Genomic DNA, 14,412 nt, shown 5'->3' on the forward strand with positions numbered 1-14,412 from the left:
CATCCTTCCTATAGTGAGGCGACCAGAACTGAGCACAGTACTCCAAGTGGGGTCTGACCAGCATCCTATATAGCTGCAACATTACCTCTCAGCTCCTAAATTCAATTCCAAATTTGATGAAGGCCAGTACACCATATGCCTTCTTAACCACAGAGTCAACCTGCGCAGCTGCTTTGAGTATCCTATGGACTTGGACCCCAAGATCCCTCTGATCCTCCACACTGCCAAGAGTCTTACTATTAATACCTGTATTCTGCCATCATATTTGACCTTCCAAAATGAACCACTTCACACTTAACTGGGTTGAACCTCATCTGCCATTTCTCAGCCCAGTTTTGCATCCTATCAATGTCGCACTGTAACCTCTGACAGCCCTCCACACTATCCACAACACCTCCAAACTGTGTGTCATCAGCAAACTTACTAACCCATCCCTCCACTTCCACATCCAGGTCATTTATAAAAATCATGGAGAGTAAGGGTCCCAGAACAGATCCCTGAGGCACTCCACTGGTCACCGACCTCCATGAAGAATGTGACCTGTCTACAACCATTCTTTGCCTTCTGTGGACAAGCCAGTTCAGGATCCACAAAGCAATGTCCCCTTGGATCCCATGCCTCCTTAGTTTCTCAATAAGCCTTGCATGGGGTACCTTATCAATTGCCTTGCTGAAATCCATATATGCTTCATCTACTGCTCTTCCTTCATCAATGTGTTCAGTCACATCCTCAAAAAATTCAATCAGGCTCATAAGACATGACCTGCCCTTGACAAAGTCATGCTGACTATCCCTAATTATATTATACCTCTCCAAATGTTCATAAATCCTGCCTCTCAGGATCTTCTCCATAACTTACCAACCACTGAGGTAAGACTCACTGATCTATAATTTCCTGGGTTATATCTACGCCCTTTATTGAAGAAAGGAACAATATCCGCAACCCTCCAATCCTCCGGAACCTCTCCCGCCCCATTGATGATTCAAAGATCATCACCAGAGTGTTATAAGGGGGGCATTGGGAGTGGACCCAAATGCAAGACACAGATCCTGAACTACCAGGAACAGGACTAGGCGTGAGAAGGAAGCAAGGAAATAGAGGAAGAAAGGTTGCTGGACATGACACCAGCCCCAGATGAGACAAGGATTCCGGGCCTGGGCTAGGACCTGACAAGGATAGGGAACCAGGACATGGAACTGGGGACTAGGAGTCTGGGCTTGGACTCTGAGCCAGAGACTGGACAAGGACCCAGAACCTGAGTCTTGACTTGGGCTAAGACCCCAGAACCCAGCAAGGACAAAATATGGCTACAGGACGAGGAGAGGCATAGGGCTGGACTTCTGGATGGGACAAGGGAACCTCAGCACAGGAATTCCAGCACTGGGTCAGGCAAGGTACTCCTGTGCTGGGCGAGGCACATGGACATGATGAGAGCCCAGAGCCTTGATCGAGGGAGAGACAACAGGACTGGACAAGGGAACCCCAGCACAGGACTAGGGAGGTATTCCTATGCTGGGCGAGGCACATGGACATGACAAGAACCCAGAGCGGTGGCTAGGACAGGACAAGGACCTTGGACATGACTAGGACTGGACAAGATCCCAAAGCCTTGACTTGGTCGAGGGAGAAACAACAGGACTAGAACACCAAGCCAAGACCCCTCCTTGGGTACAGGACATAGGGCCAGGACTCATTAGACAGAACACAAGACAGTTCCCAATGCTAGGTAGTGGCAAAACGGCCAGACCTACCTAGCGAAAGCATGGACATGGAGAGGCAGTTCCAAACAGGGTGAGGCTCCAGGCAGAGGCGAGGCAAGACTCCAGATGAAAGGTGAGGGTAAGGGATACCGACAGGGGGTTTGGACAAGAACAATCCAGCAGCTAGAGGCTGAATCCAGAAGCTATATATGAGGCCAGCCCAATCAAGAATCAGCTGCCTCAACAGAAACTGGGGAAACCCGGAAAACCTGGAATAAGGAACATGGACCGGACCATGACACAGAGGCTCAGCAATCTCCTCCCTCGCCTCCCACAGTAGCCTGGGGTACACTTCATCCGGTCCCGGCAACCTATGGTTGTATCGCCAGCAGACTTATAGATGGCATTTGAGCTGTGCCAAACCACACAGTCATGGGTGTAGAGGGAGTAGAGCAGTTGGGCTGAGCACAAGTCCCTGAAGTGCGTAAGGTGGAGATTTTACTTCCAATCTGCACAGGTTGCATGCTCCTGTCTATATCAATGGTTGTGAAGTTGAGAGCTTCAAGTTCCTAGGAGTGAACATCAGTAATAATCAGTCCTGGGCCAACCGCAGCAAAGACAGAAATGCTCACCATCAACTCTACTTCCTTAGGTGGTTAAAGAAATTTGGAGATCTCCATCAACTGTTACGTATTTTATTGATGCATCACAGAAGCATCCTACCTGGAAGCATAATGACTTCTGCATGTCACTGCAAGTAACTTCAGAGAGTTGTGCAGTTCCGCATTATGTGGAAACTGGATTCCTTTCCACAGAGAGAATGTACTTCTCATTGTGTCAGGAAAGCAGCCAATGTAATCAAAGACCCCTACCCACTCAGGATGCTCTCTCTTCTCCCCTCTTCCACTAGACAGAAAACAAAAAAGCCTGAACACATGTACCACCAGGCTCAAGGTCAGTTTCAAACCCACTGCTGTAAGACCATTAAATCATTACTCAGTATGTTAAAATGGACTTGACCGCACAATCCACCTCCTTATGATCTTGTTGATTTCAGTTTCTATTTTTCTTTATAAACTTTCCAGATAGGTCTCTGACCAAGATATTATGCCAAAAGAATATGTTAATACGGGTGTAGTCAAAGTGTGTGTTGGTAGTATAATTTCTCTCTTTTCTTTCTTGTTGTATTTTCAGAGTTGTCCTTGGCACGCTGATTGTCCACCCTGCCAGTGCGGTCTTTCATTGACTCTATCGTGGTTTTGGATTTATTCAGTATGCCCAGAAGAAACACATCTCGTAGTTGTGTATGATAACAGATACAGACTTTGGTAATGAATTTACTTTGAACTTTGATCCCTTTAAACTGGGCTTTGAGCTGAAATCTTGACTTTTGTTTATCTCTGATCATGTTGCTGGAGCCGCTGAGTATTTCCAGCATTTTTCGTCCTTACAGCGGGTTTCGAAGAAATCCAGCAAGTTTGTGTTTGCCAGAGGAGAGAATCTCGGACGGCATGTTCTCCATTTCACTGTTGGTGTGGACTTGCTGGCAAACAGTGACCGTTACTACAATAATGCTGCCTAAAACTGTATTAAACTTGCAAATGTGATAGTCAATCGTACCGTGTAAATCACTTGTACTGTATATACCCTTTATTTCAGAGAACTCGAAAGAACAGACTTCTAAGCCTGTCTGTTGCACCAAGGGATGTAGCGTTCGCTCCGTGACGCCCCTGACAATTCACGGGGGGCTTCCACTGGCCACCTTATGGAGCTTCCAATATTCTAAACGTAATTAGTTCCCATGTCGTTTAACATATGCAGATCTCAATCATGGTACTCGTAAATGAAGCACTGTATTCGTGTTTTTTATGTGTGTGTGCGTGAGTTAAGTGCGGCCATACACTTGGCTGCCGGTTTCAGAAGCTCTGTGTCGAGGAGCCGTGCCCCAGAAGCGGGCGCGGAGTCGCGGTGGCGGGGATTCTGCACGCCGTACGATGTGTTGGCAGGACTTTATGCTTCACCACCTTCCTGGGCACTCGATCGCCGTGTGCAGGAGGCTGTGGGAGGACAATGAGCGCGGTGGGCGGAGAGAGGACACCCGCACCGACAGGGAGAAAGGAAATTAACTCCGGCAGTAACTTCGACACCCGCACACGCAGAGAAGACAGCATCTCCAGGCACGAAGGCAGGAGCGCGGGATGTTGAAAGCAACCCCACGAGCCAGCAGAGCCCTCTCCGAATGTGCCTGGCCTCTCTGTCAAAGGCAATAACGTTTCGCCAGCTCTATACTAGTCTGCAACACTGTTGGCTCTGTGAAACTTGGCGTTTAATGCTTCGAAGGGAAGGGAAAGTAGCCGAATCGTCATGTTTGGTGCTTTGGCTGGGTTTTCAGTGGCGAGTTTACTGACCTTTGGTTACTTGTCCAGGGACTGGCTGGAACTCGATCTCGGAGACTCCAACGCATTCGATCCGCTGAGAGACACCTCAAAGCCGTCAAAACCTCACATTATTTTCATCCTTGCTGACGATCAGGGCTTCCACGATGTGGGTTATCATGGCTCCGAGATTCGCACCCCGACCCTAGACAGACTTGCTGCTCAAGGGGTGAAACTGGAGAACTACTACATCCAGCCCATCTGTTCCCCGTCCAGGAGCCAACTCATCACAGGACGGTTAAGTATTTAAGATATTTCTCTTCACTCACCCCACAGAATATAGCATTTGTCATAAGGAGCTGCAGTGATAATGTGTGCGTTTGTAGAATCTAATCGAGGCACAGAAACTCATAATTTGTCAGCTAATTTAGCTTGTGTTACTGCAAGCAATGTCAAGGAGCCAAAAGCAGTAGTAATAGGCAGCTGGATGTTGTTTTAATGATGTTACCTGTAGGTAATTCAAATAAAAACACAGTAGGTGAGGTCATAAAGTCCTCCCAGAAAACTCAGTACTGCCTCTATACCAATGTCTGAGCTAAAACATGATTGGGAAAATGAAGCTAGTATTTATGAGGTGTGGCAGATATTTAATTCTGTTTGCTTTGCTTGATATTTCTGTAATTCCCCAAATTACATACTGGGCAAAGGTATTATTTTGTTTTATATATTTATTTTGTTTGGAGATGCAGCAGTCAATGGCCCTTCATGCTCAAAAAGCCCATGCTGCATGATTACCTCTGTGACTATTTAATCTAATAACACTCACATCGGTGGGATGTGGGAGGAGATCAGAACTCCCCGAGGAAACCCACAGGAAGAACATTCATGCTCCTTACAGGCAGCAGCAGCAGCTGAACCCATAAAGTGTTAAACTAACTGCTGCTCCACTGTTCTTCCAGACCTCTGTGTAGCACCATTACTGAAATATAATTCTGGTCTGTTACACCTTGGGCACGGTAGAATTATTCTCCCACAAATACAAGAGTGAGTCGCTAATCCAAGTTTCTCAATAAGTTTATTTCGGAGACTCACAAAGTTGTGTAAGTGAAATCAAAAGTTATAGAGGGATGAAGGTTGACTGAACAGGCTGAGCATCAGCAGGGACAGAGGTTATTCATTTTGGAATCAAGGAAGAGAAATCAGTCTGTTTTCTTATTGCTATGAAACTTGGAGAGATAAATTCATCTTCAGATGGTGACCAGTCTGTCATTAATTATACGCTATTGGCAGTCACATTTATTGACTTCATTGTAACTGATAGCTAATACTCATGCACATTTACACTGCCCAGCAAATCTACATTTCTTTCCCTCAGAGTTGTGGGGGAACAAAGATATTTCAGTGTCCATGGATACAAATCATTAGAAGCACTATGCTTTATCTGGATGAAGCCTGAACACAAATGTCAGAAAGTAATGTACAGAGAGAGCCTTGTCAGATCCCTGTCTGGAATACCATTCTCATTATCAGGAAGGGTATTTTAGTCATTGTGCAGAATGATACCAGTGTTTGATGCGTCAAACTATAAATGAAACCTATACAAATTCGTTTTGTAGTTCCATGAGTTTAGAAAGAACAGTACAGCATAGAAATAGGGTCTTCAGCACACAATAGTGATATAATTGTATCTTTAAAATGAAAGAAATTCAGAGAGATACATGAAAAAAGTTTATTGGATAAATACAGAGCAAGAGAATATAATAATTAACTTGGAATTATGCTATTTAAAATTGAAATAAGAAATTTTCACAATTGACAAGTGGAAGCTTGAAACCCTTGCAACATAGCTTTTGGTCTGAAGTCTAAGATCTGTACGTTTTTTCTGAGGTGAACACCTGGAGTTAAATGGATTTGAGGGAGTGATCACCCCTGATCATTGAATAACTGAACAGGCAGGAAAAGCTTCCTGCTGTTACACTCTTTCTGTCTGGTATACAACTAGTTTAGTATCCACCATTGGTTTTCATTAGACCATGTTACTTTCCTCATCAAACCCATTCAAAATTCTAGGGTTCTCTTTTCCTCCATTGCCTACTGTTAAAATATCCTTCAACATCTCCTCCTTGACCCATTAACAGTAGATGTGAGGGGATTGCTTTCTTTAAAAGCTGGTCGACTTTTGGACATTTTACCTTCCTACATTTGAATTTTACCACTATTGCCAACTGTGTTACAAATCACCTGTGCCTATGTCACATCCTGGGCTGCCTGGTGTGTAGTGCCAGCAGCACTGGACTTTGAGGCAGATGGTCCTGAGTTCAAATCCAGCATTTCCCAATCTGGGCACCAGCAGTATCTGCGTGGAAGAAAGGCCTGGCCTGTATCTACTTCTGTATCTTGCCACAAAAGCCCCATGAACAACTACACAATTTTCATAGGGTCGCCTTGAGTTGAAAATGATTCGATTGCACTCAACAACAAATATGTCACATCCTCCAGTATTATTTTCTAATTCTTTCTTTTTCACCATCTTTATTTTCTAATATATGTTCATATTCAACATTCCCTCTAAATTTTTTTTTACAGTGGCACAGACCAACCATTTATTTGAGGAGGAAATTTTTACACAGCCTGAAAACAGTGTGGTACTTTAGTAAAACATTATATAAAAGGAAGTTCCAACTACAGGGAAACAAAGGTTATGTGGGTGGGAGCATTTTAGTTACTGCGCAGCCATACAGCCATGCAGCTTAGAGAGAACAGTGTCCATATTCATTGGTCACATATCAACTCCCTCTCATGGAATCATTTTACTTCTTTACATATCTTTGAATTCATCTTGGACAAAAATATTTGCGTTATATAAATGAAAATTTTGTAACATGGTATAGCAGAGGAACAAGCCTTTCAGCTCTTTTAAACATCCCCCTCTCAGCTTAAGCCTATCCCCTCTAGTATTTGATATTTCCATCCTATTATGCCCTCTGGTATTCGATATTTCCACCCCATTACACCCTCTAGAATTCGATATTTCTATCTACCCCATGTTTTGTTAAAATCTTACAATAATTTGTAATTTGTTTCCAATGTTGTGATTGTTATATGAAATCCTGACTGTCTTGTGAATATGTCATCAAACACAGAACTAGATAGACCCACTCTTGCAATAAACCCGAGAAAAGCATGTATGTGACTTGCAGATGGTTTTCACTACAAACTATGGAACTATACAACATGTATTTAAAATTTTATCAGGTAATATCCCACAAAGACTGACATAGGTTAACAAAGCCTGTACAATTGTAATCTACAGAATGTACCAAAATGTCATGGTGTAAGAAAAAATGGAAGTGCCTAGTGACTAAGTTTCATGAAGGTTTGGTAGGGTATCTAATCTATTCCACTGAATATACATCAAAATGTTGCTCAGTTGCATACAAGGAGCACTGTCCATTTGGTACCAGATGTGTTGTGAATTCTGATGGACCAGTATCCTTTTCTCCTTAAAGTGATGAATTCTAGCTCCTATTCTAATTAGTATCTGACAAACATAATTACATAACAGATTTGTAAAAGTACCCACACTGTACTCAACCATTGGAAGGAAATTTATAACTCAGAATGAACAGTAGAACCATAGAACATTACAGCACAGAAACAGGCCTTTTGGCCCTTTTTGGCTGGGCCAAACCATTTTTCTGCCTAGTCCCACTGACCAGCACCTGTGCCATATCCCTCCAAACCCCTCTCACCTGTCCAAGTTTTCCTTAAATGTCAAAAGTGAGCCCATATTCACCACTTCATCTGGCAGCTCATTCCACACTCCCACCACTCTCTGCGTGAAGAAGACCCCCAATGTTCCCTTTAAACTTTTCCCCCTTCACCGTTAACCCATGTCCTCTGGTTTTTTTCTCCCCTAGCCGCAGTGGAAAAAGCCTGCTTGCATTCACTCTATCTATATCCATCATAATTTTATACACCTCCATCAAATCACCCCTCATTCTCCTACGCTCAAGGGAATAAAGTCCTAACCTATTCAACCTTTCTCTGTAACTCAGTTTCTCAAGTCCTGGCAACATCCTTTTAAACCTTCTCTGCACTCTTTCAACCTTATTAATATCCTTCCTGTAATTAGGTGACCAAACTGCACACAATACTCCAAATTCAGTCTCACCAATGTCTTATACAACCTCACCATTACATTCCAACTCTTATACTCAATACTTTGATTTATAAAGGCCAATGTACCAAAAGCTCTCTTTACAACCCTATCTACTTGTGACGCTACTTTTAGGGAATTATGTATCTGTATTCCCAGATCCCTCTGTTCTACTGCACTCCTTAGTGTTCTACCATTTACTTGTATGTTTTACCTTGGTTTGACCTTCCGAAGTGCAATACCTCACACTTGTCCGCATTAAACTCTATCTGCCATTTTTCAGCCCATTCCTCCAACTGGTCCAAATCCCTCTGCAAGTTTTGAAAACCTTCCTCACTGTCCACTACACTTCCAATCTCTGTATCATCAGCAAATTTGCTGATCCAATTTGCCACATTATCATCCAGATCATTGATATAGATGACAAGTAACAATGGACCCAGCACTGATCCCTGTGGCACACCACTAGTCACAGGCCTCCACTCAGAGTAGCAATCCTGCACTACCACTCTCTGGCTTCTTCCATTGAGCCATTGTCTAATCCAATTTACTACCTCTCCATGTATACCTAGCGACTGAATCTTCCTAACTAACCTCCCATGCAGGACCTTGTCAAAGGCCTTACTGAAGTCCATGTATACAACATCCACTGCCTTCCATTCATCCACTTTCCTGGTAACTTCCTTGAAAAACTCTAATAGATTGGTTAAACATGACCTACCACGCACAAAGCCATGCTGACTGTTTCTAATAAGTCCCTGTCTATCCAAATACTTATAGATCCTATCTCTTAGTATTCTTTCCAATAATTTACCTACTACCGATGTCAAACTTAACGGCCTATAATTTCCCAGCTTACTTTTAGAGCCTTTTTTAAACAACGGAACTACATGAGCTATCCTCCAATCCTCCAGCACCTGACACATGGATATCGACATTTTAAATATTTCTGCCAGGGCCCCTGCAATTTCAACACTAATCTCCCTCAAGGTCCAAGGGAATACCCTGTCAGGTCCTGGGGATTTATCTGCTCTGATTTGCCTCAAGACAGCAAGCATCTCCTCCTCTTTAATCTGTATAAGTTCCATGACCTCCCTACTTGTTTGCCTTGTTTCCATAGATTCCATTCCAGTTTCCTTAGTAAATACAGATGCAAAAATACCATTTAATATCTCTCCCATTTCTTTTGGTTCCATACATAGCCGACCACTCAGATCTTCAAGAGGACCAATTTTATCCCTTACTATCCTTTTGCTCTTAACACACCTGTAGAAGCTCTTAGGATTATCCTTCACCCTGACTGCCAAAGCAACCTCATGTTTTCTTTTAGCCCTCCTGATTTCTTTCTTAAGTATTTTCTTACTCTTTTTATACTCCTCAAACATCTTATTTCCTCCCTGTTGCCTATACATGTTATACATCTCTCTCTTCTTCTTTATCAGAGTTCCAATATCCCTCGAGAACCAAGGTTCCTTATTCTTATTCGTTTTGCCTTTAACCCTGACAGGAACATACAAGCTCTGCACTCTCAAAATTTCTCCTTTGAAGGCCTCCCACTTACCAAACACATCCTTGCCAGAGAACCTGTCGCAATCTACGCTTTTTAGATCCTTTCTCATTTCTTCAAATTTGGCCTTTTTCCAGTTTAGAACTTAAAACCGAGGACCAGATCTATCTTTATCCACGATAGAAACTAACTTTATCCAAGTTGAAACTAATGACGTTATGATTAGTGTTCCCCTACACACACACTTCCATCACCTGCCCTAACTCATTTCCTAATAGGAGATCTAATATTGCATCCTCCCTATATGGTACTTCTATATATTGATTTAGAAAACTTTCCTGAACATATTTCACAAACTCTAAGCCACCTAGACCTTTAACAGTATGGGAGTCCCAATCAATGTGTGGAAAATTAAAATCTCCTACAATCACAACTTTCTGTCTCCTGCAGTTGTCTGTTATCTCTCTGCAGATTTGCTCCTCCAATTCTCTATTGGGTGGTCTATAATACAACCCTATTAATGTGGTCATACCTTTCCTGTTTCTCAGCTCCACCCATATGGCCTCAGTAGACAAGCCCTCTAATCTGTCCTGCGGAAGCACTGCTGTAATATTTTCCCTGACTAGCAAAGACACCCCGCCCCCCCCCCCCCCACCCTTCATCCCTCTGCCTCTATCACGTCTGAAACATCGGAATCCTGGAACATTGAGCTGCCAGTCCTGTCCCTCCTGTAGCCAAGTTTCAGTAATTTTTAAATTATTGACAAGTTTTTAATCAACTATATTTTCATTCTTCTGAATGTTGTTTGTTCATTCAGGTGGAATTGTAAACCCCATGACTTGTGCAGGAAAAGGATTATCGCAAGAGAGTATAAACTTTTTAAGCTGAAATTACAGCCATTATTCAATTATATTCATATGATCATATTCATATGATCATATATTCATATTATATTCATATGATCTTCAATTTGCTTTAGGTTAAAAACAACTCTATCAAAACAATGCAGAAAATACTGTTACCAGATAACTTGGATTGGTGGGTTGTGCAGTCGTACTTCAACACCAAGTTCCTGAGGTTTTGTCCAATATATCATTCAGGGTGTTTCTCACCCGCAGTCTCCAACACGTATGCTAGAAAAGCATTAGACCAAATCAGGATCTGGTACTGCAGCAGTCTTTCCAGGTTAATGCTAAACTGCATACCCTGAGCATTGCCTGAGATGCAAAATTTGCTTTTATGTATTTTCAACAACATATTAAAATATTCTTAACACAGCTTCAAGAGAATTATCAAAGGAAACACAATGCAAAAAAAACCCTTAAGGAAGTTTGACAGATCATCAAACATTCATCAATAGAGCAGATTTAAAGGTGTTAAATATGGATAGAGCTGGAGAACAGATTAAGGAAGGAAATGCCAAACTCAGGGTCTTGTTTGCTGAAGGCATCTGCCATTAGTGGAGTGATACTTCAAGAATATTCATGAGGTCAGAACTAGGGGAAGAGAGATATCTTGGTGGGTTGCAGAGCTGTAGAAGACTTCTGAAAAAAAGTAGGATAAGGAAATCAAAGAATGTGAATTCAAAGGTAAGCATTTTAAATTTCTCGATGAAGGGTCTCAACCCAAAACATCAACTGTTTATTAATTTCCATAGCTGCTGCCTGACCTGCTGAGTTCCTCCAGCATTTTGTCTGTATTGCTCTGGATTTCCAGCATCTGCAGAATCTCTTGTGTTTAACCAAATGCCTATAGACATATGTAAGTGGGTTCTGATGTGTGAATAGGATATAGCACAAAGCATAACACGTGGAGGGCAGTTTTGGATGACAGTTTACAGAGTGCATGCAGGAATAGATGGTCAAAACGCCACAATGAAGACCTGAAAGAGTCAGGAGTAGATGACATGAGCCAGGGATAGATGAGTTATTTTTCAGATTTGAGGTTATCTTGATTGTCTTGTTGCTTCTACTGATCTCAGCTCAGAATCATTTCTGCATGGGAAAAAAGAGTAGCCCAAATTCCTCTGTGATACTCAATAAGTCATAGCTTCTTCAATCTTAGAGTTAAATTCATTTTCCTTTCTACCTATCATAATCCATTAATTCAAAAATCTTCCGTTGCACTTGGAGTATATTCAAGCTGAATATATATATTTATATATCTGACAGAAAAATGTTTTGAAATTTCACTACAGTTACCTTTACTGAAAAAATATTTCACAGTTTATATTTTGTAAAAATAGTCAATGTAGAAAATTGTGTTTTATCTTCAAAATTTCCACAAGAAGAAATTACAATGATATAATTTGTTGTTAGTGGTCCTGATTTTGCTCAAAAGCTCAAAAGCAATTTTATTTTTAAATGTTGATGGCTATCAGTCTGCAAACTAGGAAGGTACCCAAAACAGAAACTACTCACATTACCACCTGTGCAATTAAGAGCTTGTTTTTGCATCAAGTTTTAGTTCTGCTGAATTGACAGCTGAGTCTATGTTACCAACAGAGAGGTTATAGTGCATAATGCACCTTCTGTATTAGTAAATACCTTGTTAGACAGTTTCAAGAAAGAGGTTACCTGGACCATCAGAGATGTGCCAGCTCCCAGAGACAAACCCCAATAATCCCTTTCCCTTTACCTCTGCAGTGTGTTCGCTCTCACATGCCATTCTGCTCCCCTTTGTCCTTTTTGCCGTTTGCCTACTGTACAATGTCTTTTGTAGTAGCCAATTAACCTGCCAATCAGTACTTCTTCAGGATGTAGGAATAAATGCAGGGGAAATTCACACAGTCACAGAGAAAATAGACAACTTCCACACAGATACCATTCGTGTTATCATTAAATACGGGTCCCCGGAACTGTGGGGCAATAGCAACAACTAGTCCATCATTATTGTGCTGCCCACCTGCAGACACTTTCTCTTTAACAACTGCTCTTCTCAATGTTTGCAGAGAACTTGCATTGAGATCAGACGCAGATCACTAGCCCTGGTTACTTCATGTGGATTCGTATCTCATATTTCATCAGCCTTTGCATGAGAATACAAAATGATTAATGGATAAGAGGCTGCTTGCAAAGATAAACATTGATCTACAAACATCTTGACAAAAAATATTGTTGATGTTGGATATCTGGATACAAATGGAGAATGCTAGAAATACCCAGCTTGTCAGTTATTGGCCTAAACGTCTAAACTTCAAAATTCAAAGTAAATTTTATTATCAAAGTGCACATATGCCACCATATACAACCCTGAAATGCATTCACTTGTGGGCATACTCAGCAAATCTATAAAATAATAACCATAACATAAATAAAAACCGGGTCCGGTCACAGATCTCTCAGTGGGTGAGCATCTGGGGGGACAGTGACCACCGCTCCCTGGCCTTTAGCATTATCATGGAAAAGGATAGAATCAGAGAGGACAGGAAAATTTTTAATTGGGGAAGGGCAAATTATGAGGCGAGAAATTGCAGGTGTGAATTGGGATGATGTTTTTGCAGGGAAATGTACTATGAACATGTGGTTGATGTTTAGGGATCTCTTGCAGGATGTTAGGGATAAATTTGTCCCGGTGAGGAAGATAAAGAATGGTAGGGTGAAGGAACCATGTGTGACAAGTGAAGTGGAAAATCTAGTCAAGTGGAAGAAGACAGCATACATGAGGTTTAGGAAGCAAGGATCAGATGGGGCTATTCATATCATGGTCCCGTCAGTGAAATCCGCATTCCGGTTCGCGGTCCGTCCATGTTCCTTATTCCAGGTTTTCCAGGTTTCAGCAGCTTCTGTTGAGGCAACTGATTCTTGTTTGGGCTGACCTCATAAGTAGCTTCAGGATTGAGCCTTGAGCTGCTGTCCAAACCCCTTGTCTGTATCCCTTCCCTTCACCTTCCTGCCTGAAGCCTTGCCTTGCCTCACCTCGCCCTCGCCCCTGCCCAGAGCCTCGCTTCGCCCTCGCCTCTGCCCCGAGCCTCGCTTCGCCCCGCCCTCGCCTTTGCCTGGAGCCTCGCCTCTGCCCAAAACCTCACCTCGCCTCGTCCTCGCCTCGCCTCACCCTTGCATCTGCCCAGAGCCTCGCCTCGCCCCTGCCCGGAGCCTCACCTCGCCTCACCCCTGCCCCGAGCCTCGCCTCACCCCTGCCCGGAGCCTCACCTTGCCTTTGCCTGGAGCCTCGCCTCGCCCTCGCTTCTGCCTGGAACCTCGCCTCGCCTCAGCCTGGAGCCTCACCTCACCCTTGCATCTGCCCAGAGCCTCGCCTCGCCTCTGCCCGTAGCCTCACCTTGTCTCGCCTCTGCCCTTAGACTCACCTTGCCTCACCTTGGCCTCTGCCTGGAGCTTCGCCTCACCTGTGTCTAGAGCTTTGCCGCACCTTGCCCTCGCCCCACCCTCACCTTTGCCTGGAGCCTCGCCTCTGCCTGGAACCTCGCCTCACCTCTGCCCAGAGCCTCACCTCACCTCACCCTTGCCTCGCCTCTGCCTGGAGTCTCGTCTTGCCCTCGTCTTGCCTCTGCCTGGAGCCTTGCCCTCGCCTCTGCCTGGAGCCTCGCCTCGCCCTCACCTCGCCTCTGCATGGAGCCTCGCCCTCACCTGTGTCTGGAGCCTATGACAGAACAGCCAGACTTGGACCCAGCGACACAGACACTGTTGTTTAACTCTCGCTATCCTCTCCCCT

At 43.4% G+C, this 14,412-nt stretch overlaps 1 protein-coding gene across 1 annotated transcript in view; it reads left to right on the plus strand.

Annotated features, from left to right (window-relative positions):
• Nucleotides 1-3,638: 3,638 nt before the first annotated feature.
• LOC132404374 (arylsulfatase J-like) overlaps nucleotides 3,639-14,412 on the plus strand; it is a 33,487-nt gene continuing 22,713 nt past the window's right edge. The window contains exon 1 of the mRNA XM_059988516.1: nucleotides 3,639-4,372. Coding sequence (XP_059844499.1) covers nucleotides 4,065-4,372 — 308 coding nt within the window. The 5' untranslated portion in view covers nucleotides 3,639-4,064. The remainder of the gene's footprint in view (nucleotides 4,373-14,412) is intronic.

Source organism: Hypanus sabinus, chromosome 14 (assembly GCF_030144855.1).
Source record: "Hypanus sabinus isolate sHypSab1 chromosome 14, sHypSab1.hap1, whole genome shotgun sequence".
NCBI classification, from domain to species: Eukaryota; Metazoa; Chordata; class Chondrichthyes; order Myliobatiformes; family Dasyatidae; genus Hypanus; species Hypanus sabinus.